We start from the raw sequence: 20,007 nt of genomic DNA on the forward strand, positions 1-20,007 counted from the left end.
TGCCACACCCTGCCACACCCGCCCTGCCCTGCCCCCGCCCTGCCACACCCCGCCCCGATTCCCAAAGACACCACAAGAGCCAAGCCGTCCTCCACCACACTACAAGCCCACACTTCAGTCCTCGGACGTGATATTTTTATAACGAATAACAGAAAACAACTCAACACACCCTAAATTACACGAGCGATCCCCTTTATAGCTGAACTGGTGAAACAGACAGAATGAAACGGCTGCTCAAGTTAAACGTATAGCAGATAACGCAGGAAACACGTACAGCCTGCGACCCCCGAACAAGCGTACACACACACGCGCGTGCACGCAGGACTCCAAACACCTACCTATCCACAGCGCACGTAGCAGACGGAGCGGGCGGAGCATTCGGGAGCAGCACGACCTCCACCCGCCAAACGCCACGCTGGCGAAAGAGGGCTAACGCGGCGGGATCGCTAGAGTCCTGCGCCCTCACACACACACACAAATCAAGGGAGCGGCGGCTGAGAGACGACACACTGCTCTCTAGCGCTGGTGTGCGCATAAGCGCACACACACACAGACACACACAGACACACACACACACACCAGGAAGCTTTTAAATCGCACACTTGGGTGCATGTGGCAGGCTCTGCCTGCACTGTGTGTGTGTGTGTATGTGTGTGTGTGTGTGTGTGTGTGTGTGTGGGGAGGGGCATGATGTGGGACAGCAGGATGGCCGCACCAGTCAGTGCATGAGAGAAATGGCAGCAGCACATCATTCCTAATTGTGGAATGTAACTCCCTCTCTCTCCCTCTCCCCCTCCCTGGTCATGTGAGACATTGAAACAACCTTCCCGTCCAGCTGCCCCCCCCCCCCCCACCCCCCCCCCCCCCCCCCCCCCCCCCCCCCCCCCCCCCCCCCCCCCCCCCCCCCCCCGGCTAACGGAGGACGTCCAGACCGGCTTCGGGACGGCAGAGCGGGACACAGGAAGTGCTCCCCCATGGGGACGAGTGATTGGGGGAGGTGAGTGGGGGGCGGAGCCAGCAGATCCTCACTACGCCGCCTCCTCTCTTCCCTTCTTAGGCAACACGAGCCAGATGGCTACCCAGCATGCTCAAGTTGACAAAAACAAGAGGGCGGAGCCATGCTACAATAACTCCGCCTCCAGTTTCTGCAAATATCACAAGAGACCAAGGAAAACCATGACGGAGCAGGTACGTAAAGGCACACGTACGCAACATCTGTTCAGAAAAGCCTTACTGATCTTACTGCAATCATGTCACAGTGCAATGAAAATCCTAGTTTTAAAGACGCGTGCATTACGGAAGTACATAACTGCATTTCACTGGCCTCGCTACATACATGAGAGAAAAACAAGTGGGCACCCAAACCATCAAAAATATGTACAAACCACTGCACATGTGCAAGAACCACACACACACACACACACACACACACACACACACACACACACACACACACACACACACACACACACACACACACACACACACACACACAATTAGGACAGAGCCATCCTCAGACTTCCTGTGTCTGAGAAGGGCACGTGAGCAAACGCAGCGCGTGTGCTGGTGCAGGGAATTAGGGTGGTGACCTCAGACTCCACCCACCAGGCCTGAAGCCAAACTGAAGAAATTAAACCCCTAGACTTAAATCACACTTCAGAATTAAAGTCCTCTATTCTGAGTGGAACAGATTTACATTACCAACTGATACACAATCAAATACCTTATTTTAGCTTATTTGTCCAAGGTCTGATACATCTGTGAGGATTTACCAAAAAAGTCATGAAAAACACATTGCAGGACAGAAGAGCGCTCACCTGAGACACTGGACCAGAGGAAGACGATGCTACGTCATGTGCTATCCCCATAAACCAGGACGCGTCTCCAGTCCACTCCAGTACTTCCATTTCTGGACTCACTAATAACTCTTTCATAAACCTCCGTCTATAGTACCTATAACATTCTCAGCCTTGAGATATTAATGCCAGCACTACGCAGAACCACGCAACATTACAAGCCACAACACAATTCAGTAAATTGTAAACCTCGGACCCAAAAGGTGTGGAACGGAACCGACAAGCCTCAGAGTCAAATCAGGAAGATGGACCTCCTGGAGAAGAAGGTCCAGATGTAAAGCTCCTCAAACAGAACCCGAGGACACCAGTAACTCCTCAAACACAGAAGCAACATCCAACCACTTCACATCTGAACAAAACCGAGAACAAAACTCCAGCGATTAATCCTGCAAACTGCACATTCATGGTCCCCAAACGCAAAGGTGTGCAGAACTGTGGACAAGACATTATTAAAGCAACAATTAAAATGATCGGGTCTGCTTTGGGAGAACATCACACTTGGCTTCAGAACTGCGTTTAAAGAGACACAATGTTAAGCTGTCCTACCTTTAGGCTCGACTCAAAATCGGTGTTGACTTTGAACATGAGGCCCAGACGCAGATGGATCTCCTTGGCTCGTGAGAAGCTGGGCTCGATGTAGAGCACCTCCTGAAAGGCCTTTATCGCCCTGGAGAAGACGAGGAAAGAGGAAGAGCGTTGAGAGGAAGCATGCCCTCCCCACCGCACGCACTGATGGGGCCCTGAACGCAGTTTCTGGCACCGTGTGCAGAATCAAGCAGCCAAACCCAAAGTCGCACTGTGATCCGAACACCGTTTGCATTCCACACACACACAAACACACAAAATCTCAACCTGGTCTGCAACTTTAAAAGGTGGTCAAGGCAATGCTGTCGCTGTGGCAACAGCACAACGTCTTGGCCAATATACAGTAACGTGTCGGCGGCCACGAAGGCTGAGATGTCCAACGTGAACACACGCAGCGCAGAGCAACGCTGAACATACTCCCCCTCCCCTCCGAGCCCTCGGCAGAGTGGCTGCAGTGAACTCGCTGACCCCAAGTCCTCACTAAAGCCCCCCCCTCCCCCACCACACACGCACACACACACACACACACACACACACACAAGGCCATGCTCACTGCACTGCCTACACCACAGCGCGCATATTACAGGGACACGTTAGTTGTGACGAGGAGGTCATTAGATACAATCTCATTAACCTGCTGAAATACAAGAAGGCACAAACCTGCCCAAGACCTTCATCTAGTCTACACCTGATTTTAAAACAAAGCCATACCCCACAAATAGGTCGTTATGGCTTTACTGTCTCTCGTGTAAATTGCACCACAGCCAACACTAATGACATTCTGAAGGTCACAATGTAATCTAGCAGGCAGGGATATGTTTATACATCTCAGAGTTCTGATGACCTCAACTCCAGTTTATGCAGATTGGGGGGGTCGTGGTCCAGTTCTCTCCACTGCTCTACAGCTGGACCACCAATCCACTTTGGCCAAGCTTTGAAATACCTCTTGAGCCAACAGCAAACATGACATGTGATTTCTGTCCACAGTTCCCATGAGTCTTCAGACCATGTACACAATGTGAGAAAGCTATTTTGAATGAAATGTGATTTCAAATCCACTCTAAAGCACTCAGCTTAACGTCGAAATGTGCAGATAAACCCAGAGATAAAATCAAGATTTAATTTGATAGTGGAGTCTTGGTTTTTCCCCACAGTCACACTGAGGAGGGGGATGTTGAATGTATAAAACAAAAACACAGAAGTAACATTAAGTTTAATCAATCTAGGTACTTACTTCACCTAGGTCTGTAGTAAAATAATCCGACTGTCCTATTTAATAATTTCAATTCTAGATTTTAACCAAGGGGATGCAATACTGAAGTACAATGCAACAGGGTTGTAATCAAGTGATGGCAGGTTGACAAACGGTGATTAAGAACATTCAAGATGACCATGAAAATGTATGCAGCCTGTAAGCTAATTACTAGCCTAATTTACCTCCTACATTTCCAGAAGTTTGGTACATGATAAATGCACAATTTAACTCTTTTTGGAGTTTAACGCATTTTAGACCTTTTTCCACTTTCTGCCAACTTTTCCTTCTGTGCAAAGTTAGACAAATTAAAAACGTAGACTATGTAACGCTTACACTCGAAACACCAGCGAAGTAAACTTCCCACAAATATTCAAAAAATTAACTAACTTTAGTACTTCATTGGAAATCTAATCTAACAAATATGAATGGCAATAAATAAAATTAAGAAGGAAAATTAGAGGCAATGGCCAATTATATCCAACTTCCACAACCATCAAGTATGTGTACGCTGCTACCCAACACATTCTGAGCCCAACACTGACCTCGACAACTTCACAGCCATAGAGCTAAGAGTTGTCAGTAGGCCTGTCAGAGGAGGCCCCACTGCTTAGGAATGTGACAGAGAGACAGCAAGAGAGATAAATGGGGGGCGGGGGAGGAATTCTAAAAATGGTCGAACCTTAAATTATTCATCAATACGTGAAGCTGAAAGACTGACGTTTATCCTAGGTGGGGGAGGGTGTGTAAAGGGCAACCAGTTTGTTGGGGCTTCCTTATTTTGCTACTAAACGGCAGTTCTCCGATGTGTCAATCTGAAGCATCACATTTTTACAAGCATACACTAATGCTTTAATACAGTTAAATCTCTGAACGTTTATAAACCTGCATATGAAGTCATAGCATTAAGCATGTCTGGGGCATACCCTTACAGAAGCAACAAGGCATGCCTACCTTCTCTGTCCAGAATGGGCCTCTGATGAGGTGGGCTGCACTGGCCTAAGACAGGGAAAGAGGCACCTCCAGGATTAAATATTAAAGATCTAGACATATTTGCTACTTCAAAGCAGTCTGCTAGGCAAGTTATGATGCTAAACGTGATCAAGACGGCTAACATATCTGGAATGCAAATACAATTTAAAAAAAAAAAAAGGAAAGAGAGAAATACTAAATGGAAAGTCTATGAAAGTATGAAAGGAATGAGAGGCACCTCTGAAACCCGTCACGTTTCTGCTGTGAAGTCTCATCAGGACAGAGAAGTGTCCTGCTATAATGAGGTTAGGCTAGGCCTGGTGCCCTTTTCCACTGCCGCATTTTCGATACGTTTGGAAATTACCGTTTCCTTCTCATATACTACATGGAAAATGTCCAAAAAGGTATAAATTTCCCAATGCCCACTTTACTGCAACAATTTCCAATCAAACGTGATTTAATCTTTCTAATACTTGAGACTAGTATACTAAAAGCAAACCATCATTAAGATGTATTTAGCCATTTTCAAAACAGGTTGTCAAATCATCTATAAACAAATTTAAATGTGAATTTTGTTAAATGTACAAAGCCCTCGGCTCCATATACCTATTTGATGTTGAAAGGAATTCAGGCAGGAGTATAATAAAACCCAACATAGGAGGATCTATTCAGCTATGACAAAGCACAACCTTCAATGACAACTGAAAATGCATTTCAGCACTATTGGATGAATTTCATATGAAACTCCGATTTGTTCATGATGTATAGTCGTCCTGAAAGGCCGTGTGCTCTGTGCTGATAGAGGGAATGGTAGTCAATGGGGAGTTATGGACTACAATGCACTCAAGTCAGGGAATTTATAGATCAGGCATCAGGCGAGTTGTAATGTGACTTGATCTTTGGATAATGAATTTGTTCTTATGTAAAATCCACTTTAAAGACCTGCTGTCTGAGGCTCGTGGGTCAGCAATTCACTAGACTCACAGTCAGTCAGTTTTAGATGTCCATTTACAACCCTATGATTTGTTTGTCCCTAGAAAGTTTTTGTTTTACATTTTTTTAACAAACCTTTTTTAATATACATGAGCCATGCTTCAATTGGCTGGTTTATTTGTACACAATCAACACAGTCAAATATCAATCGCTGTAAAACAAAAGCGCTGAGGCATTCAGCAGAATGTTTTCCGTTCTCAGGCAAAACTAAGATTAACTAGAAAATTACAGTCATTTTCACTACTAACAGTACTAACGATAACGGTATCCATAAGAAGCTAATTAGCTAGCTGAACAAGTAAACGTCAGCATTTAGGCATCCAACTGCATGTTTGAGTCCACAAACAGCATATTTAAGTTCCCAAACAAAAATGACAATAACCGAATAGATGCGTCATCACACAACAATTTTACCACTTCAGTAGTGGGCAAGCAAGCGTTAACTAGAAGTTTCAAAACCGTTTTAAAAAACAGTATATGATTTTGTAACTGATCCAATGCATGACCCCGTTTATGTGAGATCTACATTTAAAGGAGTTGATGGGAGTTTGAAGTTCAGATTACATCAGTTCCATGTACTGTACTCCCCATCACACATGCCAACGTAAATACACTTACAGCTATGCCAAAGTCAATACAACTTTCCATTCTGTGGCAAGGACTGGAAGTGAGATAAATAGTGAGAATAATGTGAATAATGCAGATATTTCCGTAGAACCTTAATTTTATTTTAAAGTGTCAAAGGAATATTTGTTGCATTAGAGCATCCAAGACAGAATACAAACAAAAAAACCACTAATACCCTAAGAAGTTCAATAAAGGTTACAGGTTATAAGGTTAAACTTTAAAACCAAAATTAGGGGTGGGCGATATGGGGAAAAAATTTGCACGATTTTTTTGCATAAAATCACAATTTCGATTTTATCATCATGATATTCCATCCAAAAAAAAAGGGGGGGGGGGGGGGGGGGGCTACAATGCTTTCTTTCTAAGCAGATTGTAAAGAGTGACACTGATAAAGTGCATTATTGCACTAAATATACAATATTTCCCAGCACGTTAAACTTAATTAAGTTAAATATTTATACATATAGTTGAAATGACTGAGGTGCCCTTGAGCAAGGCACCTAACCCCAACTGCTCCCCGGGCGCCAGGCTAGGGCTGCCCACCGCTCTGGGCACGTGTGATCCACAGCTCCCTAGTAATCACTAGTGTGTGTGTGTGTGTGTGTGTGTGTTCTGACTGCACAGATGGGTTAAAAGCGGAGGAAAAATTTTGATTGGGGTGTAAAAATCACAATTGACAAAATATGGCACAAATGATTCGAAATAATTCACTTTATGACATTATTTAATGGTTGTTTATTTTCAAAACGCCCAATCTTAACGTCTTTACGTTCTCTCATGTTTCGCCTTGGAATTAACGTAATACAAGAGAACTATTCAGTCAGACAGATATTTGTTGTGAAACGAAGTAGTTACAATTTCAAGCATTTTCAAGTACTTAGCCTAAATTCCAGCACTTTTCAAACCTGAAACACAAAGCAACATTAAAATTCAGGTAAATGTTCCTTCCTGTTTTTGAGGGGTGTTTCTTTATACTACCACATATCGTTTCAGACAACACTGCAAAGAACGCAGAGTGACGCGGCAAGTTTAAGTACCTGTATGAATGCTTCTGCCGTTCGGCGGGCGTGGGTAAAGGGCGGAGCATGTGTCAATCATTTTCAACTGTAGCCACTAGACTTTCGTTGTCAATCAATTTTTATTAAGCCAATTATCAGCCAGAGTTAGCTGTCAATCATTTTTTCCGGCCTGCAGCATTACATATATGGCCGTTCGCGGGGGTTCGCGTGAGGTGTGCAGAGTCGCGCGCTACGGTCACTCGTGAAAGTATAAACCACCGAGGCCGCAGCTTATGAACCACCGAGGCCGCAGCTTGTGAGGTGGCTGCCCCCGCTGACGCATTGTTTCACTTTCGGCATATTCCTTGGGATGCCTGCATCAAGTGATTGAATAAATTTGTTGTACTGGCACCGGACGTTTTTACATGTTCTTTGCACACCTTACATATCGCTGAAGTTTGGTCTTGGTCAGTGGAAGAAAATCCAAACCAATTCCAGATTACAGAGGTGGATTTCCTCTTTGTTACCAGCTCCTCGGTTTGGCTTTCAGCCATCGTTGTCCACTTTTAGTTTTTACAAACACAACATGGAGGCGTGGAAGATGCACAGTTCGCTGTGATTGGTCAGTCTTACGCATCGGCGGGAACCAGCATTTTAAAAAGTCAATTCGCTGATTGGCAAAAGCGATCTATACAATTTCTCTAATTTGCTAGATCGCCTGCGATTCTCCACTCGTCATCGCCATTCACAATTTTATATCGTCATATCGTGCACCCCTAACCAAAATCATTACAACCAACCACATCTCTGATGACAAGTGTTTTTAAATGTTGTACAATGCAACTTACCAAGAGCCCCATAATTTAAGCAAAGCCTTAAACGTGCAAATGTGTCAGCATTCTAAATGTATGCAAATGTAAACCGCCTGCCAGGACCATTTTATTCCCTCGACATTCTCTTGCCCCTCAGTGCTGACGGTACGAGCTGACCGAAATGACCCAAGGCTGCAGAACGCAGCTGTACTGGGCAGCATGGCAGTTTTGCTGACCAATGCTCGAGACCCAAGAATCCAGTAATCCAAACATCAGGAGAAAAACCTTTGCATTTTTTCTTTCACTGGATAAGAAGCCAATCAGTTCCCAGTAATCAATCAATGAATCAATTAAGCTTGAACTATTGATTGTTCTGTACATTTCCAGTACAATGCATTCATTTTGTGCTAGACCATTTAGAAATTTTGGTTACTAATTTTTAGAGAAGCATGCCTACTGACCTACATCAAGTGCTTTGCTCTTAACATTACTTATAAACTAATACAACAACAATACAATAAGCATCCATATTCATAAACAGCAGCATCAGTAAAACAGTTGTGGCAAACTTCACACAAACTTTTCTCAAAGTTGTCAAAAGGTTCACAAATTTAGTTACTACCGAAGCACTCAAATTAAAGCCTCGTATTTGGTCAGTGTGTTGACAAGAAATGTTCTCTCCTGCTTCCATGAGAGGCATGTTTACTACCGAAAACAAAATTAGTCAAATAGTTATTAAGTGTCCTTTAAACAGGGAATACGGGATCACTATGGGACATATCGATCTACTTCACCTGCCTCTTTGTGTTGTTTTTTTATGGATAATTTGTTTGGTTTCTTTGTTTTGTTTATTTTCAGTTATTTGTACCAAAAGCACTTCAAACACCCGGTCATCAATCAGTCACTCATTACATTTTCCCATCACACAGTCCAGAACTTTTGAAATGCACAAAAGACTGCAAAGTGCCATAACAAGACAATAAAACACACTACTGAACACATTAGCTAATTCACAGACGCTATAAGGACCAAAAGAATTCTTTGATGCTCTAAACTTCAACATGTTTTCACATTTTAACAGAAATTCTAAATTTCAATGAAGTTCCCCTATTCTTAATTTGAAAATATTTGTAAAAAAACACACACACACATATATATATATATATATATATATATATATATATATATATATATATAAAAACAAAAAATAATGGGATGGTTATGGTCATGCCAGAAACGCTAGTTTCATTAACATGCTCTAGGACTACAAGATTATTTATTTCCTATACACTACAAATCTGTTATTATATAGATGACTGTCAAAGGGTGACTTGCTGAGAAATTGCCTGCATACATGTGCTCCCTGTGTAAGACCTATGACCAACACTTCTAAAGAAAGAAGATGCCAGCTCAACAGACAAGCCTGATTCCTAGAGATGGTCTTTGATTCATCTAGCAGAATATGTAACTGATGATGAGAAAAATGAAATCTCAAGGGTGAGCAGAATGATTGAACAGCACACACAGTGAACATATTGGTATTGTCAGAAGAAAAATGCAAGTACTCACCACTGAAACGCATTGTAATGGAAGTAAACCAGACCTAGGCCATATAAAAAGGCAGCATTCTGCAAAGAAGACAGAACACAATTAGAAACATGCAAAATTACAGACGTGCCCCTAGCAAAAAGCAAAGGACTGACTTGAAACAAAAGGAGCCAGTATTTTATGTAGACTGCATTCTACTCTTAACTCTCTAAAAGCAGCTGTGGTCACAGCTTAATAAACATTTTTAACACAGTCAAGATGTAACGACTCCATTCAAGTTCATCCACATAGTGGATGACATTTGTTTCTTAGCATTCATTTTTAAAAGGTTGTCAGCTTTCTAGAATAAAAAGAGTATATGTAAATGACACATTAAAGCTCTGTCTAACCAGAGGTCCAGAAAGCACATTGTCCATGTGTGAACTCCACTTCAGGAGGCAACACGAGATTTCATCCCTGTAATTTAACTTTTTATTTATTTGTTTATTTATTTTAAACAAGCATTCCTCACAAGTAAATATAAAAATGTTCAGCGTGAGAATGATGTGAAACTTGGACTATAACGCATGTCAAGCATTCAAAATAACAAAACAAAAACATGCAAAAAAGCTAGCTTAATGAAGGAAAATATTTTCTAAATAATTAATGTTAGATAATGTGAGCAGAAATGTGTGTTACGAGAGGTGAAAGTAGCTTTTTCATTCTGAAAATATTACTTGTTCCCAATTGAACTGGAAAGCGGAGAAACTCCACAGGAAGAGAACATTCTACATTTAGTAGAAACCGTGTTGATCCTCCCCATCTCAGCTGCCCAGCGCAAGACGTTTTCAGCACAAAATTGCATCAGGAAGTCTAGCTGCAGCAGACGATATGTGCACTCATGTGAGCATCTCACGAATGTCCTAGCACTTTAATCCAACAAACGTAGCCCAAAAACTGCTCTCCAGCAAACGGGCTCAAGGGTTAAATGAGAAGAACTTCTGGGACAATTAGATACAGGACACAGCTTAAGAAACCTCGAGGAAAAGGACATCGTAAATATAACCCGTCTTCAGTTAATCCTTAAGTGAATTAAACGTCATTACCCTCTCGGACTGATAGGAGTACTAATGGGAATTAAAAATCTCATTAAGTTTGTGCTCATAGATTTTTCTGTGTGTGCAGACTCATTTTAAAATCAGGAGCGTCAGTGCTCCTCGCTACAAAGCTTACTGAAGAACCCTGCGATAAACTAAGTCCAGTAATCACCTTCATTAAAGTGCCAGGAAAATCCTCACCCAATAAATTAACTCCATGGCGAGTCATGCAAACTGGATAGATTATGAAGCTTCAATAGTGTGCCAACCATAGCAAATGGTGCTTTATGCTTAGTAAATTGGTTTTTATTCGTTAATGCTCAACAATAACAAGTTTTGGAATGCATATTTATTGTCATTAATGAAATAATAAAAAATAAATAAAAATAAAACAAAAAAAAAGACATTTAATTACAAATAGAGGTGGTTACACCTACCACATGGGAGTAACACTGCACCGTGGTTCTGCTCATTATCAGGTGATTATAGGATCAATTTCCCCTTCCTCTCCGCTAGCTTAATGGGCACACTTAGACCAAATGAATCGGAGGAATATGGAACAATGAAGTAGCTTCAGGGGGATCTCACCTCAGAGAAGTGTGACTCGTACCAAAAGCCAGAGTCTCTTCAGAGCGAGCGCGCGAGCACACACACACACACACACACACACACACACACACACACACACACACACGGTGGTTCCTCGGACTATATGTAACTACAGGCGAACAATACTTCTCAGCTTGAGTTTCTCAGCTTTAAGAAAATTATATAGTAGTATACAAGATACATATATACCTTCTCCAGATAAAGTTTTAATAAAAAATCAACAACATTTGTAGACTGGGTGTGAAACTAGAGTTGGTAAATGATTAATACACTTCACTAATGTTTTGTCATGCCATTTAGCAGAAACTACTACATACAAAAAAACACCTCAAAAGGTTTCAAATTCATTATAAGATAGTACCCAGAAAAGTTTCCATTATTCCAAAACAGTGTCTTTGTTTTCTGACCAAAGACACTGGCTAAATGGTTGACTGGCTAAATCTTTCACCAATTTGTTGAACGAAGGAGAAATGTCAGTTTGTGGGGCTTCAACACTTCTGCAATCATTCTCCAATTTTATTAGGAAATAAATAAAATAGGAAAAATCACACCACCATCTAAATTCACATTCTGGCCAAACCCCTCTTATAACCTGATCACTATGAACTAGGGATGGGTGTGTTATCCATTTCAGTAAACATATAACCAGCAAGAAAGTTTTTTTTTTTTATTGTTCAACCATTAAACAGCACCAAATCAACCAATCAGCTTCAATCTTAAACAGTCAGAGCATGACAATCTGCCCGTCATTACACAGTACCACTCAAGCTGTTGGGATGGGGCACTTTTACACAGCGTACCCAAAACAAAGAACACATCTCTCCAGAAGGTTTTTGGACCTTTTATCTCCTTAACTATAGAATTTCAGAGAAAATCAGAGCCAACTGGCCTAAAGCACACGTCACCATCTCAGATTCCCCATTGAATAGCTCTTCCTCTCCCAACACCACATCAATCGTCTTCAACGCGTTACAATATTAGGTCTACGTGTTTAGACATTAATTCGTTCTTAGCACCAAAACGTCTGTCTACTTAGCAAACAGTAGCTTTGGATGAATTTGCATACTACTGCAGAAATCTATCTGCCACGTGCTGTCCTCTCTCGTGCCCAGAGTCCTCTGGCCAGCGGAGGCACTGCCCGCTGCAGAAATTACAGCTGCTCTGCCAATTCCAACAACTCGTTGCACGTTTCAGATGGTTTCGTCCCAACATCTGACATCACTGGTAGTAGTACAAACTAAATGTTTACAGTAATAAGTATAATGGATGTGGTGCATGTTTGTGTGCACTTGTGTGTGGGAGAATCAAATCAGATCTGGCCACGGACCACATGTCCGACCACCATCCAGCCAATCACGCTCAACAAGACCAGCTACATTTACAATTACTACTTTCTAGCAGTTCCTACGCGTTTTTGTTTTCGTTGTTGTTTCAGGTGCCGTTAAGATACGTACGAGTTTGTGTAATGTTCTGCATACTCCTGTATCATGTTTCATTATTGTCTGAACATTTTACATGTACCAGCTCAAATCCTTAAGCTGTTATCATACTGGAAATGTAAATTGACCCATTTGTGAAGAAAAAATAAATATGTACATGTACAGCACATACACATTTTAGTGAAGTTACGAATCCCTTAAGCACAGACAAAAGACACCGGCCCAAGAACTACCAGGAACTACAGAACAAGCAACACAATCTGAACCAAGAACTTCACGCTTCTTACATTTACATTTTATGGGATTTGGCAGACGCCCTTATCCAGAGCGACTTACATTTTTTCATCTCATTTTTATACAAGTGAGCAATTGAGGGTTAAGGGTGCCCTTTGCTCAGGGGCACCTCAGTCATGGCCTCAGGTCTGGGAATCGAACCCACGACCCTCCGGTCACAAGACCAGTTCCCCAACCACCAGGCCACGACTGCCCTAGTAGCCACGACTGCCCTTGCTTCTTAGTAGGGCTGCCATGATTAGTCGACTAGTCACGACTATGTCGACTACTAAAATAGTCGACGACTAATTTATTAGTCGATGCGTCGTTTTTTTTCCTCTCCAAACTGCTGCGACAGTTTCCACTGCTGCGTCTGCGTTTCTGTCCTTGACGCACATGCGCAGTTTAGTGGAAACCGGGGTAGACAGTTGACGACATCCCAGGACGTTATCAGGGTTGCCAACTCTCACGCATTGAGCGTGAGACACACGCATTTGACCGTTTTCACACGCTCTCACGCCACACTTCCGATATCTCACGCCGAAAAAAATATCCAGTTTATTTACCTCAGATCCACATATATGATTCAATACGTTACTAGTTCGCTAGCTCTGGCGCCATCCACCGGCAATATAACACTGAATCAGTGTCCATTTTACGTTCGCCAACCCCCCCTTAAAGTTACCATAAACAGAGCGTAACTTAGTACTTACTTATCGCAGGGTTGCCAACTTTTTTTTCGACGTGAGATATCGGATGTGTGGTGTGTGAGCGTGTGAAGACGGTCAAATGCGTGTGTCTCACTCTCAATGCGTGAGAGTTGGCAACCCTGCTTATCGTGGTAACTGTAAAAGTTAACATTAGTGATGGCGATTGGTTTAATTAGCCTTAGCACGCATTCATGTATTTTCTGTAACGTCAGTGAGACCAAAACTTTATTTTTGTGAATAACTCCTTAGTTTCAGGTCCCTACCTAATTTGATTTAAATGTAGCGAAGTTTGATGCCATAGACTAATGAAAGAAAGAAAAACCTAAAAAAAATTCTTTATTAATGTAGGCCTATTTATTTTTGTGTTTTTTAAGGCAGTGCCTTATCCTTATTTTAATAATTGTTTGTTGCAACAAGCTGCATATTTCATTAAAGGTTTAATGAACTATGATCTTTTAGTTATAGCTGAAATCTAATGATGGTTATATAATAGCAGTTGCATTCCAGTGTGATAAGCTGTATGTTTTATATTCAATTAACGTACAATCCGACTAGTCGACTAATCGTAAAAATTAATCGGTGATTAGTCGACTATTAAAATAATCGTTTGTGGCAGCCCTACTTCTTAGTAGCAAGTCAAAAGGATGCAGTCACAACATGCAGTTTTCAAGTGCTGTAAAAATCATTTACTTTTCCCAACAATACAAACTTAGTCATTTTTACTCCAGGAGGCATATCAATAATTTATTAAAGCGCCATCTAAAGATTAAAATTAAGGCTGTGTATGTTTTATTCACAAAGGAATACTTATAAAAATGGCTGAAGAAGTTGGCATCTAAATACATCACTTATTTACCGTCAATAACAAGTGTCACAGGAAGTGAGCTAGTTACATTTAGTTCATAATCCTCTTTAACCAAGAAAAAGTTGCTTGCCTCTCAAGACAGACCTAAAATTATAGACTGCTAACAGAAAAGAGCAATGGCAGTAGAAAACAGAATTTCCTGCAGAAAGAAGCTGCATTCACTCTTTCCAGCTGAGCAGACACAGGGCACATCCCTACTGACAGCACGCGGCTCATACTATGGTAATCACCCAGGAGTCTGGGCTCCAAGACACTACTGCCAACAACTTCAGCACACACACCATCACACCAACTGTGCTTTCCGCACGGAGAACGCAACCCTGTCCACAAACTGGGGACACACACACACTTCAAACAAGCAGTGTCTATCGTCCTTTTTGAAAATGCTGTTACACCAGCACATGGACGTAAAGGCTGACGATCATCCTCTAAAATTAAACGCGGAACAAATAGGCAGCACTAGGTGCTGGGTTAAGCGTGTGTGAGTGAGATCTTTAGGTGCAAGCTACTCTCAAGCACAGCTGCAGCTCAGCCTGTCAAGAAGGGCTCACATCCAAGCGTGTCAGTCCCAAATGAGGCAAACTGCTGGGGACCCAGAAACGTCAGAGTCCATAACACGCAGTCCTCAGTATCTCACGGTGCTGTCACACACACACACCCCCTCCGCCCAGGAACCAAAGCAAGCCACATCAGACCCAGCGAGAGCGAAATCGCATCAAAACCAGCCACGCTCAGGACGGAACCGGTTTGGACGGGTCTGTGGGGAAAGTCTCTCACCTTCCAGTAGTCCGACTGTAAACTGTAGTACCTCTGGTATGCAGATAATGCTAGCAAAAAGAGAAATGAAAAATAACTAGTGACAATGACTCAAATCAGCACACACCCGACATACTTTAGGGTGCACTCAGTCCTAATTATTACACTAGTTACTGTCTGCAACAGCACCCGTGCAAGTAAAACAGCTGGTCAAATGAACCAAAGCATGACTCACCTTTAGGGTAATCTTCTAGCAAAAGGTTGAAATGCCCTAACTGGCAAAACACCTCAGGTTCAACTTTTCCTTCAGCTTTTAAGATGTAGGCATCATAGCAGCGAATGGCCTGAAAAATGAAGTGAAAAAATAAATCAAACCTAAATAAATGAAAGACGTAAACAGAACATGATGTGCTTAGCTCAAATACATCACAGGTTCTTTGGCTAGTCAGATTCAGAAAGGTGCCCAATTTATTGAAAGGTCAGGGAAAAAAAACATATGTATTAATATATATATATATATATATATATATATATATATATATATATATATATATATATATATATATATATATATATATTAGTGCTGTCAATTCCAGGTGCCGCGATTAAAAGTCCTCACCAGGATTTTGCTCAGACTTCCTGGATTTTCTTGATTCCACTAATTTTACCTGGATTGCTAATTAGAAAATCTAGCAAGCTTGAGCAAAATCCTGGTGAGGACTTTTAATCGCGGCACCTGGAATTGACAGCACTTATATATATATATATATAAACTAGACTAAAATGTAGTTAAGTTTGTCTTTCTCTATTTGGAGGTGACCAAAAGGGGAAAAAAACCACTTCTCCCCTTTGTTTCAGATTGAATGGTGAGGTCATTGCAGGTGTTGCTAGTGATGGTCCAATTTACTGTAGTGCTAGCTACGTAGAAGGAAAAGCGCACATCTAGATATCTCTGCCATCCGCTGACCTGAACACGTGTGGGTGTCTGTGTCAGAGGCCTGATCATAAAGATCTGGGGTCTGCACCCTATCAGTGCACCAGGATACCCAAGATGGCTCGCTGATGCCAACTTCTTCATGTATGCATTTTGATTGGAACATTTTCACATAGTCAATCTAAGTCTTTTGCTCGGACTGCCAACTTGTTCAACTCTGTTATCCAGAGGAAATTACGTTTTAGGCAAAAAAAAAAAACCCTTGTTCACCACAGAACAAGTTTTATATAAAAAAAACTTTTTTCTTCAACAATGTATTTGTATAACTGAAAACAGAAAAAATATGTATGAAACCCCAGACAAAAGGTGAGAGAAAAATGCCAATGATTAGAGCGCATGAAAGAAAATGGCTTATCATCAAAGAGCAACAGCTATGCAGCAACATCTAAACAGGACACCCACTGATGACCTGTGCACAGTCCAAACGTGGCCATAACTTACTGTCTAACCTTGATGTCCAGCAGGTCTGGGGTCAGTTAGATGCTGCTGCCTAGTCAGTGTTTTGATGCCTCAGTGAAATCAACTGCAATATGGGTTATCCCTTTAACAAACTGACTACTAAAGATTAACAATCTGCATTTCTTAAAAATTAACATAAACGGACAGTCCTGCAGCAAGGCCTTCCCCACATTTGAATAAAAATCTTTTAAAAAAGGAACCTGACAACCTTTACTGTCCTATAAAAACCTCATGAATATTTTCTCTGACGAAACACTGACATCAGCCACGGAAATGTACCTGATCAGGTGATCAGAACGCTTCAGTACCTCAAGTCCCAAAAACAACCTGGATTTTGCCATTTTTAACAAAAATAAACACTAGCCTGCAAACACATTAATTGCGTTGGTTTTCCAAGTGAGCTCAATAATTACAAAACTTTTAATGCAGTCATTTAACACCATCACAGTTTCACAGTGATGCGAAACCTTTTCAAAAAGCAGGCAAGGCCCTAATCCCATTTCATCATAAGTCATACAAGTTGCTGAGGCTTCCATTCTGTTAAATAAAGATTTTCATATAAAAAGTTCTATATGTATACTGTACCAAACATAAAAACAGCTGCTATGTTTAAATAAATAACAGTATCACCACCACTGACCATATGTTTATATTTTATTTCAAATGCCAATGAGGTCCTACTGTAGTTGGCACACCTGATGTGTCCTGTAAAAGCAAGAGACTTCAACACATATATGTAAACCACACTCCCTACTAGCTAAATGCACCTGATATGTCAGTAAGGTATCATAGAAAGTCAACCACCATGTGCATTTGACAATACATCAACACAGCAAGCATGAAACCATGATCTCAGCCTTAATTCTGGGATCTAAACACACATTATGCATAGAATCTGACCATGAAGACTGAGCAATACACAGGGTAAACAATCACTATTTGACAAACTTCACCATCAACGTAAAACAAATTGCATGACCAAAGTCTCTCTCATTACTGCTAAGACAACACGATAATCATGCCAAGCCTAACACACCACTCTTTTATAAAGGGGATTGCTTGAAAGCAGCAAGTTTCATAAGCTAACCACTTTGATATTCAAGTTCTAACTTTTACTACATCAGTAGTCTGCAGTCTCGACAGAGAGGTTGGCAAATTAAATGTTCCATACCTAGTACATTTACTAAGCGTGGCGTGCATTCACACACAGAAAGTGGTATTGACCTTTGCCCTCCAAACTTGTGATGCTGTATTTTCATGGTAGAGTCACTACTTTGTGAGAATTGGCTTCATTCAAAATTGGGACAAGAGATGTTTTCAAGAACATGACGACAACTATTCTCATAAAAGACCTTCCATTACACCAATCTTATAATTTGCTCCAACAGCCTCCGGAGATAAAAAAAAATGTGAATAGAACTTTTTTATTTCTATGATCTATAGCAAATCAGCAAATGCTTTACATAATGACTCTGAACTCAGCAAAACCTGAATGCCATCTTAATTCTCCATACAAGAGTTTTCGTTTGGTAGGTCACACCGTTTTTCCAAAAACACCTGCATTCAGCTCCCCAGGTATTTTAACTATAAGAGCCATCTCTAGCTGGTTGGGTCGTTTTTGACAGAGAGGTCAAAAGCTACATATAAAACGTGTGAAAATTCACTTAATCTAGAAACATACTTCTCAGAAGTATTTTTTTAAAAAGGAGCGGTCCACCCGCTATTCAGAAAGATTGCGAATAAGTTAGTCAGCTAACCAACTACAGTAGACCAAACCTGCGCTCATGATCGCTAGACCAGTGCAAACCCGAATTTTACATGCAGGTGTTTGTACACCGGGTTTGGGTCCTTGAGCTAAACCAGCAGGCCGGTTAATCCAACAAACCTCGAACACATGACCCGGAGTAACAATGTCACCTCAGGCGAGGAGCACCGGCTTATCAACACCACTGAGCCTAAAAGCACCGCGACATTAGTTACTACAAACCTTGTTTTGCGTGTTTAAAGTATGGTCGTGGATTCTGGCTAAATCTGAACGTTTCGTCTGGAAGTAACGTTAGATATAACGACAGCTGGTACCGACCTAACGTTAACCGGACACTAAAGCAGCCAGCCACAATAAACACCCCCCCCCCCCCGTGTAGAATCTAATGAAACCCCCGAGTTACAAAATAAAAGTCATCATATAAAATGTCCGGCCTTGCATATGCGAGCACGTTTGGAGACGCAGCCCGTGTGCGGGTGGTCCGGCCCGGTTCTGGAGCCGTGACCGCGGACTTGGGGCTCGGCTGCTGCTGTGCACGGATCTACCTTCAACAGCAAGGCCTTCGTTCTGGCGCCATCTTCATGAAGCCTCGGAGATCCAAACAGTGAACTGCAAGTGGAGGACAACACACACACACACACACATAAATACACATGTACACACACACACACACATATACACATGTACACACACACATACACACAGGCGGTTCCGCGTTACTTTAGTTGCAGTGCATTGATTTTTTTTTAACATTTTTAACGCCTTCTGCATAGAAACGCCGCAATAAAACACACCGGCTCTAACCGGACCGAGCGGAGGTTCGGTCTGACCTGTCAACGCCGGCCAGGCGGTCCCGTTCTGGTGCCGTGAGCTCCGGAAAGTCCTCTTGGGCTGCACTCGCTTCTCGCGTCGCCATTTTCTTTTCCTCATCCCCGACAGCGCCGAGACTTCGAGCAGCAGCGGCGGCGGCGGCCAGCGACGCTCCGCACGGCTTCATGGGCAAAACCCCGAGACGCGCCGCCGGATCAACGTTCGGGCCGAACCTCTGCACGTCCGCGCGGGTCCAGACGCGCGACGGATCCGTTAGGAGAAAAAAAAACCCTTTTTAAACAAGCTTTCTTTTCACATTGTCTTCAGAGATTCTCTTTCTGTTTTCAGAGAGCGCGTCGGGCGTGCAACAATGTCGCGGTTCTTATTTTTCCTTTAAGCGTTAAACGTTTTAATGTTGCAACATCTGAAACTTCCCCCCTTTAGTCGCCACCTCAAACTTGTTATAATTGTGTCACTCAAGCGAACCCACGCCGCCGTTTGGGCAACGCCTTCTCCGTCGCCTTAGCCAATAGCCGCGTCCGTGTGTGAGCACGTGACCCGCCTCGTCTCGGGATCCCTCTTTTTCATAAACTTTCAAAGGGGGAGGA

General features: G+C 42.2%; 1 protein-coding gene across 4 annotated transcripts; it reads right to left on the reverse strand.

Annotated features, from left to right (window-relative positions):
* Positions 1–933: 933 nt before the first annotated feature.
* On the reverse strand, positions 934–19,903 carry LOC143511748 (lysine-specific demethylase 6A-like). 4 transcript variants are annotated; one of them, XM_077001360.1, is made up of 8 exons: positions 19,420–19,901; positions 19,135–19,198; positions 15,607–15,715; positions 15,393–15,442; positions 9,665–9,723; positions 4,648–4,692; positions 2,403–2,523; positions 934–1,918 (listed from the first exon to the last, which is right to left on the reverse strand). In XM_077001360.1, the coding sequence occupies exons 1-8, from the start codon at positions 19,584–19,586 to the stop codon at positions 1,916–1,918; spliced, it is 618 nt and encodes a 205-aa protein (XP_076857475.1). In that variant the 5' UTR covers positions 19,587–19,901; the 3' UTR covers positions 934–1,915. The 4 variants fall into 4 exon arrangements, with proteins under 4 accessions (XP_076857475.1, XP_076857474.1, XP_076857473.1 ...); XM_077001359.1 differs by lacking the exon at positions 934–1,918 and adding an exon at positions 1,925–2,205; XM_077001358.1 differs by lacking the exon at positions 934–1,918 and having other exon boundaries at positions 1,925–2,523.
* Positions 19,904–20,007: the final 104 nt, after the last annotated feature.

This window comes from Brachyhypopomus gauderio, chromosome 4 (genome assembly GCF_052324685.1).
Source record: "Brachyhypopomus gauderio isolate BG-103 chromosome 4, BGAUD_0.2, whole genome shotgun sequence".
Classification (NCBI taxonomy): Eukaryota; Metazoa; Chordata; class Actinopteri; order Gymnotiformes; family Hypopomidae; genus Brachyhypopomus; species Brachyhypopomus gauderio.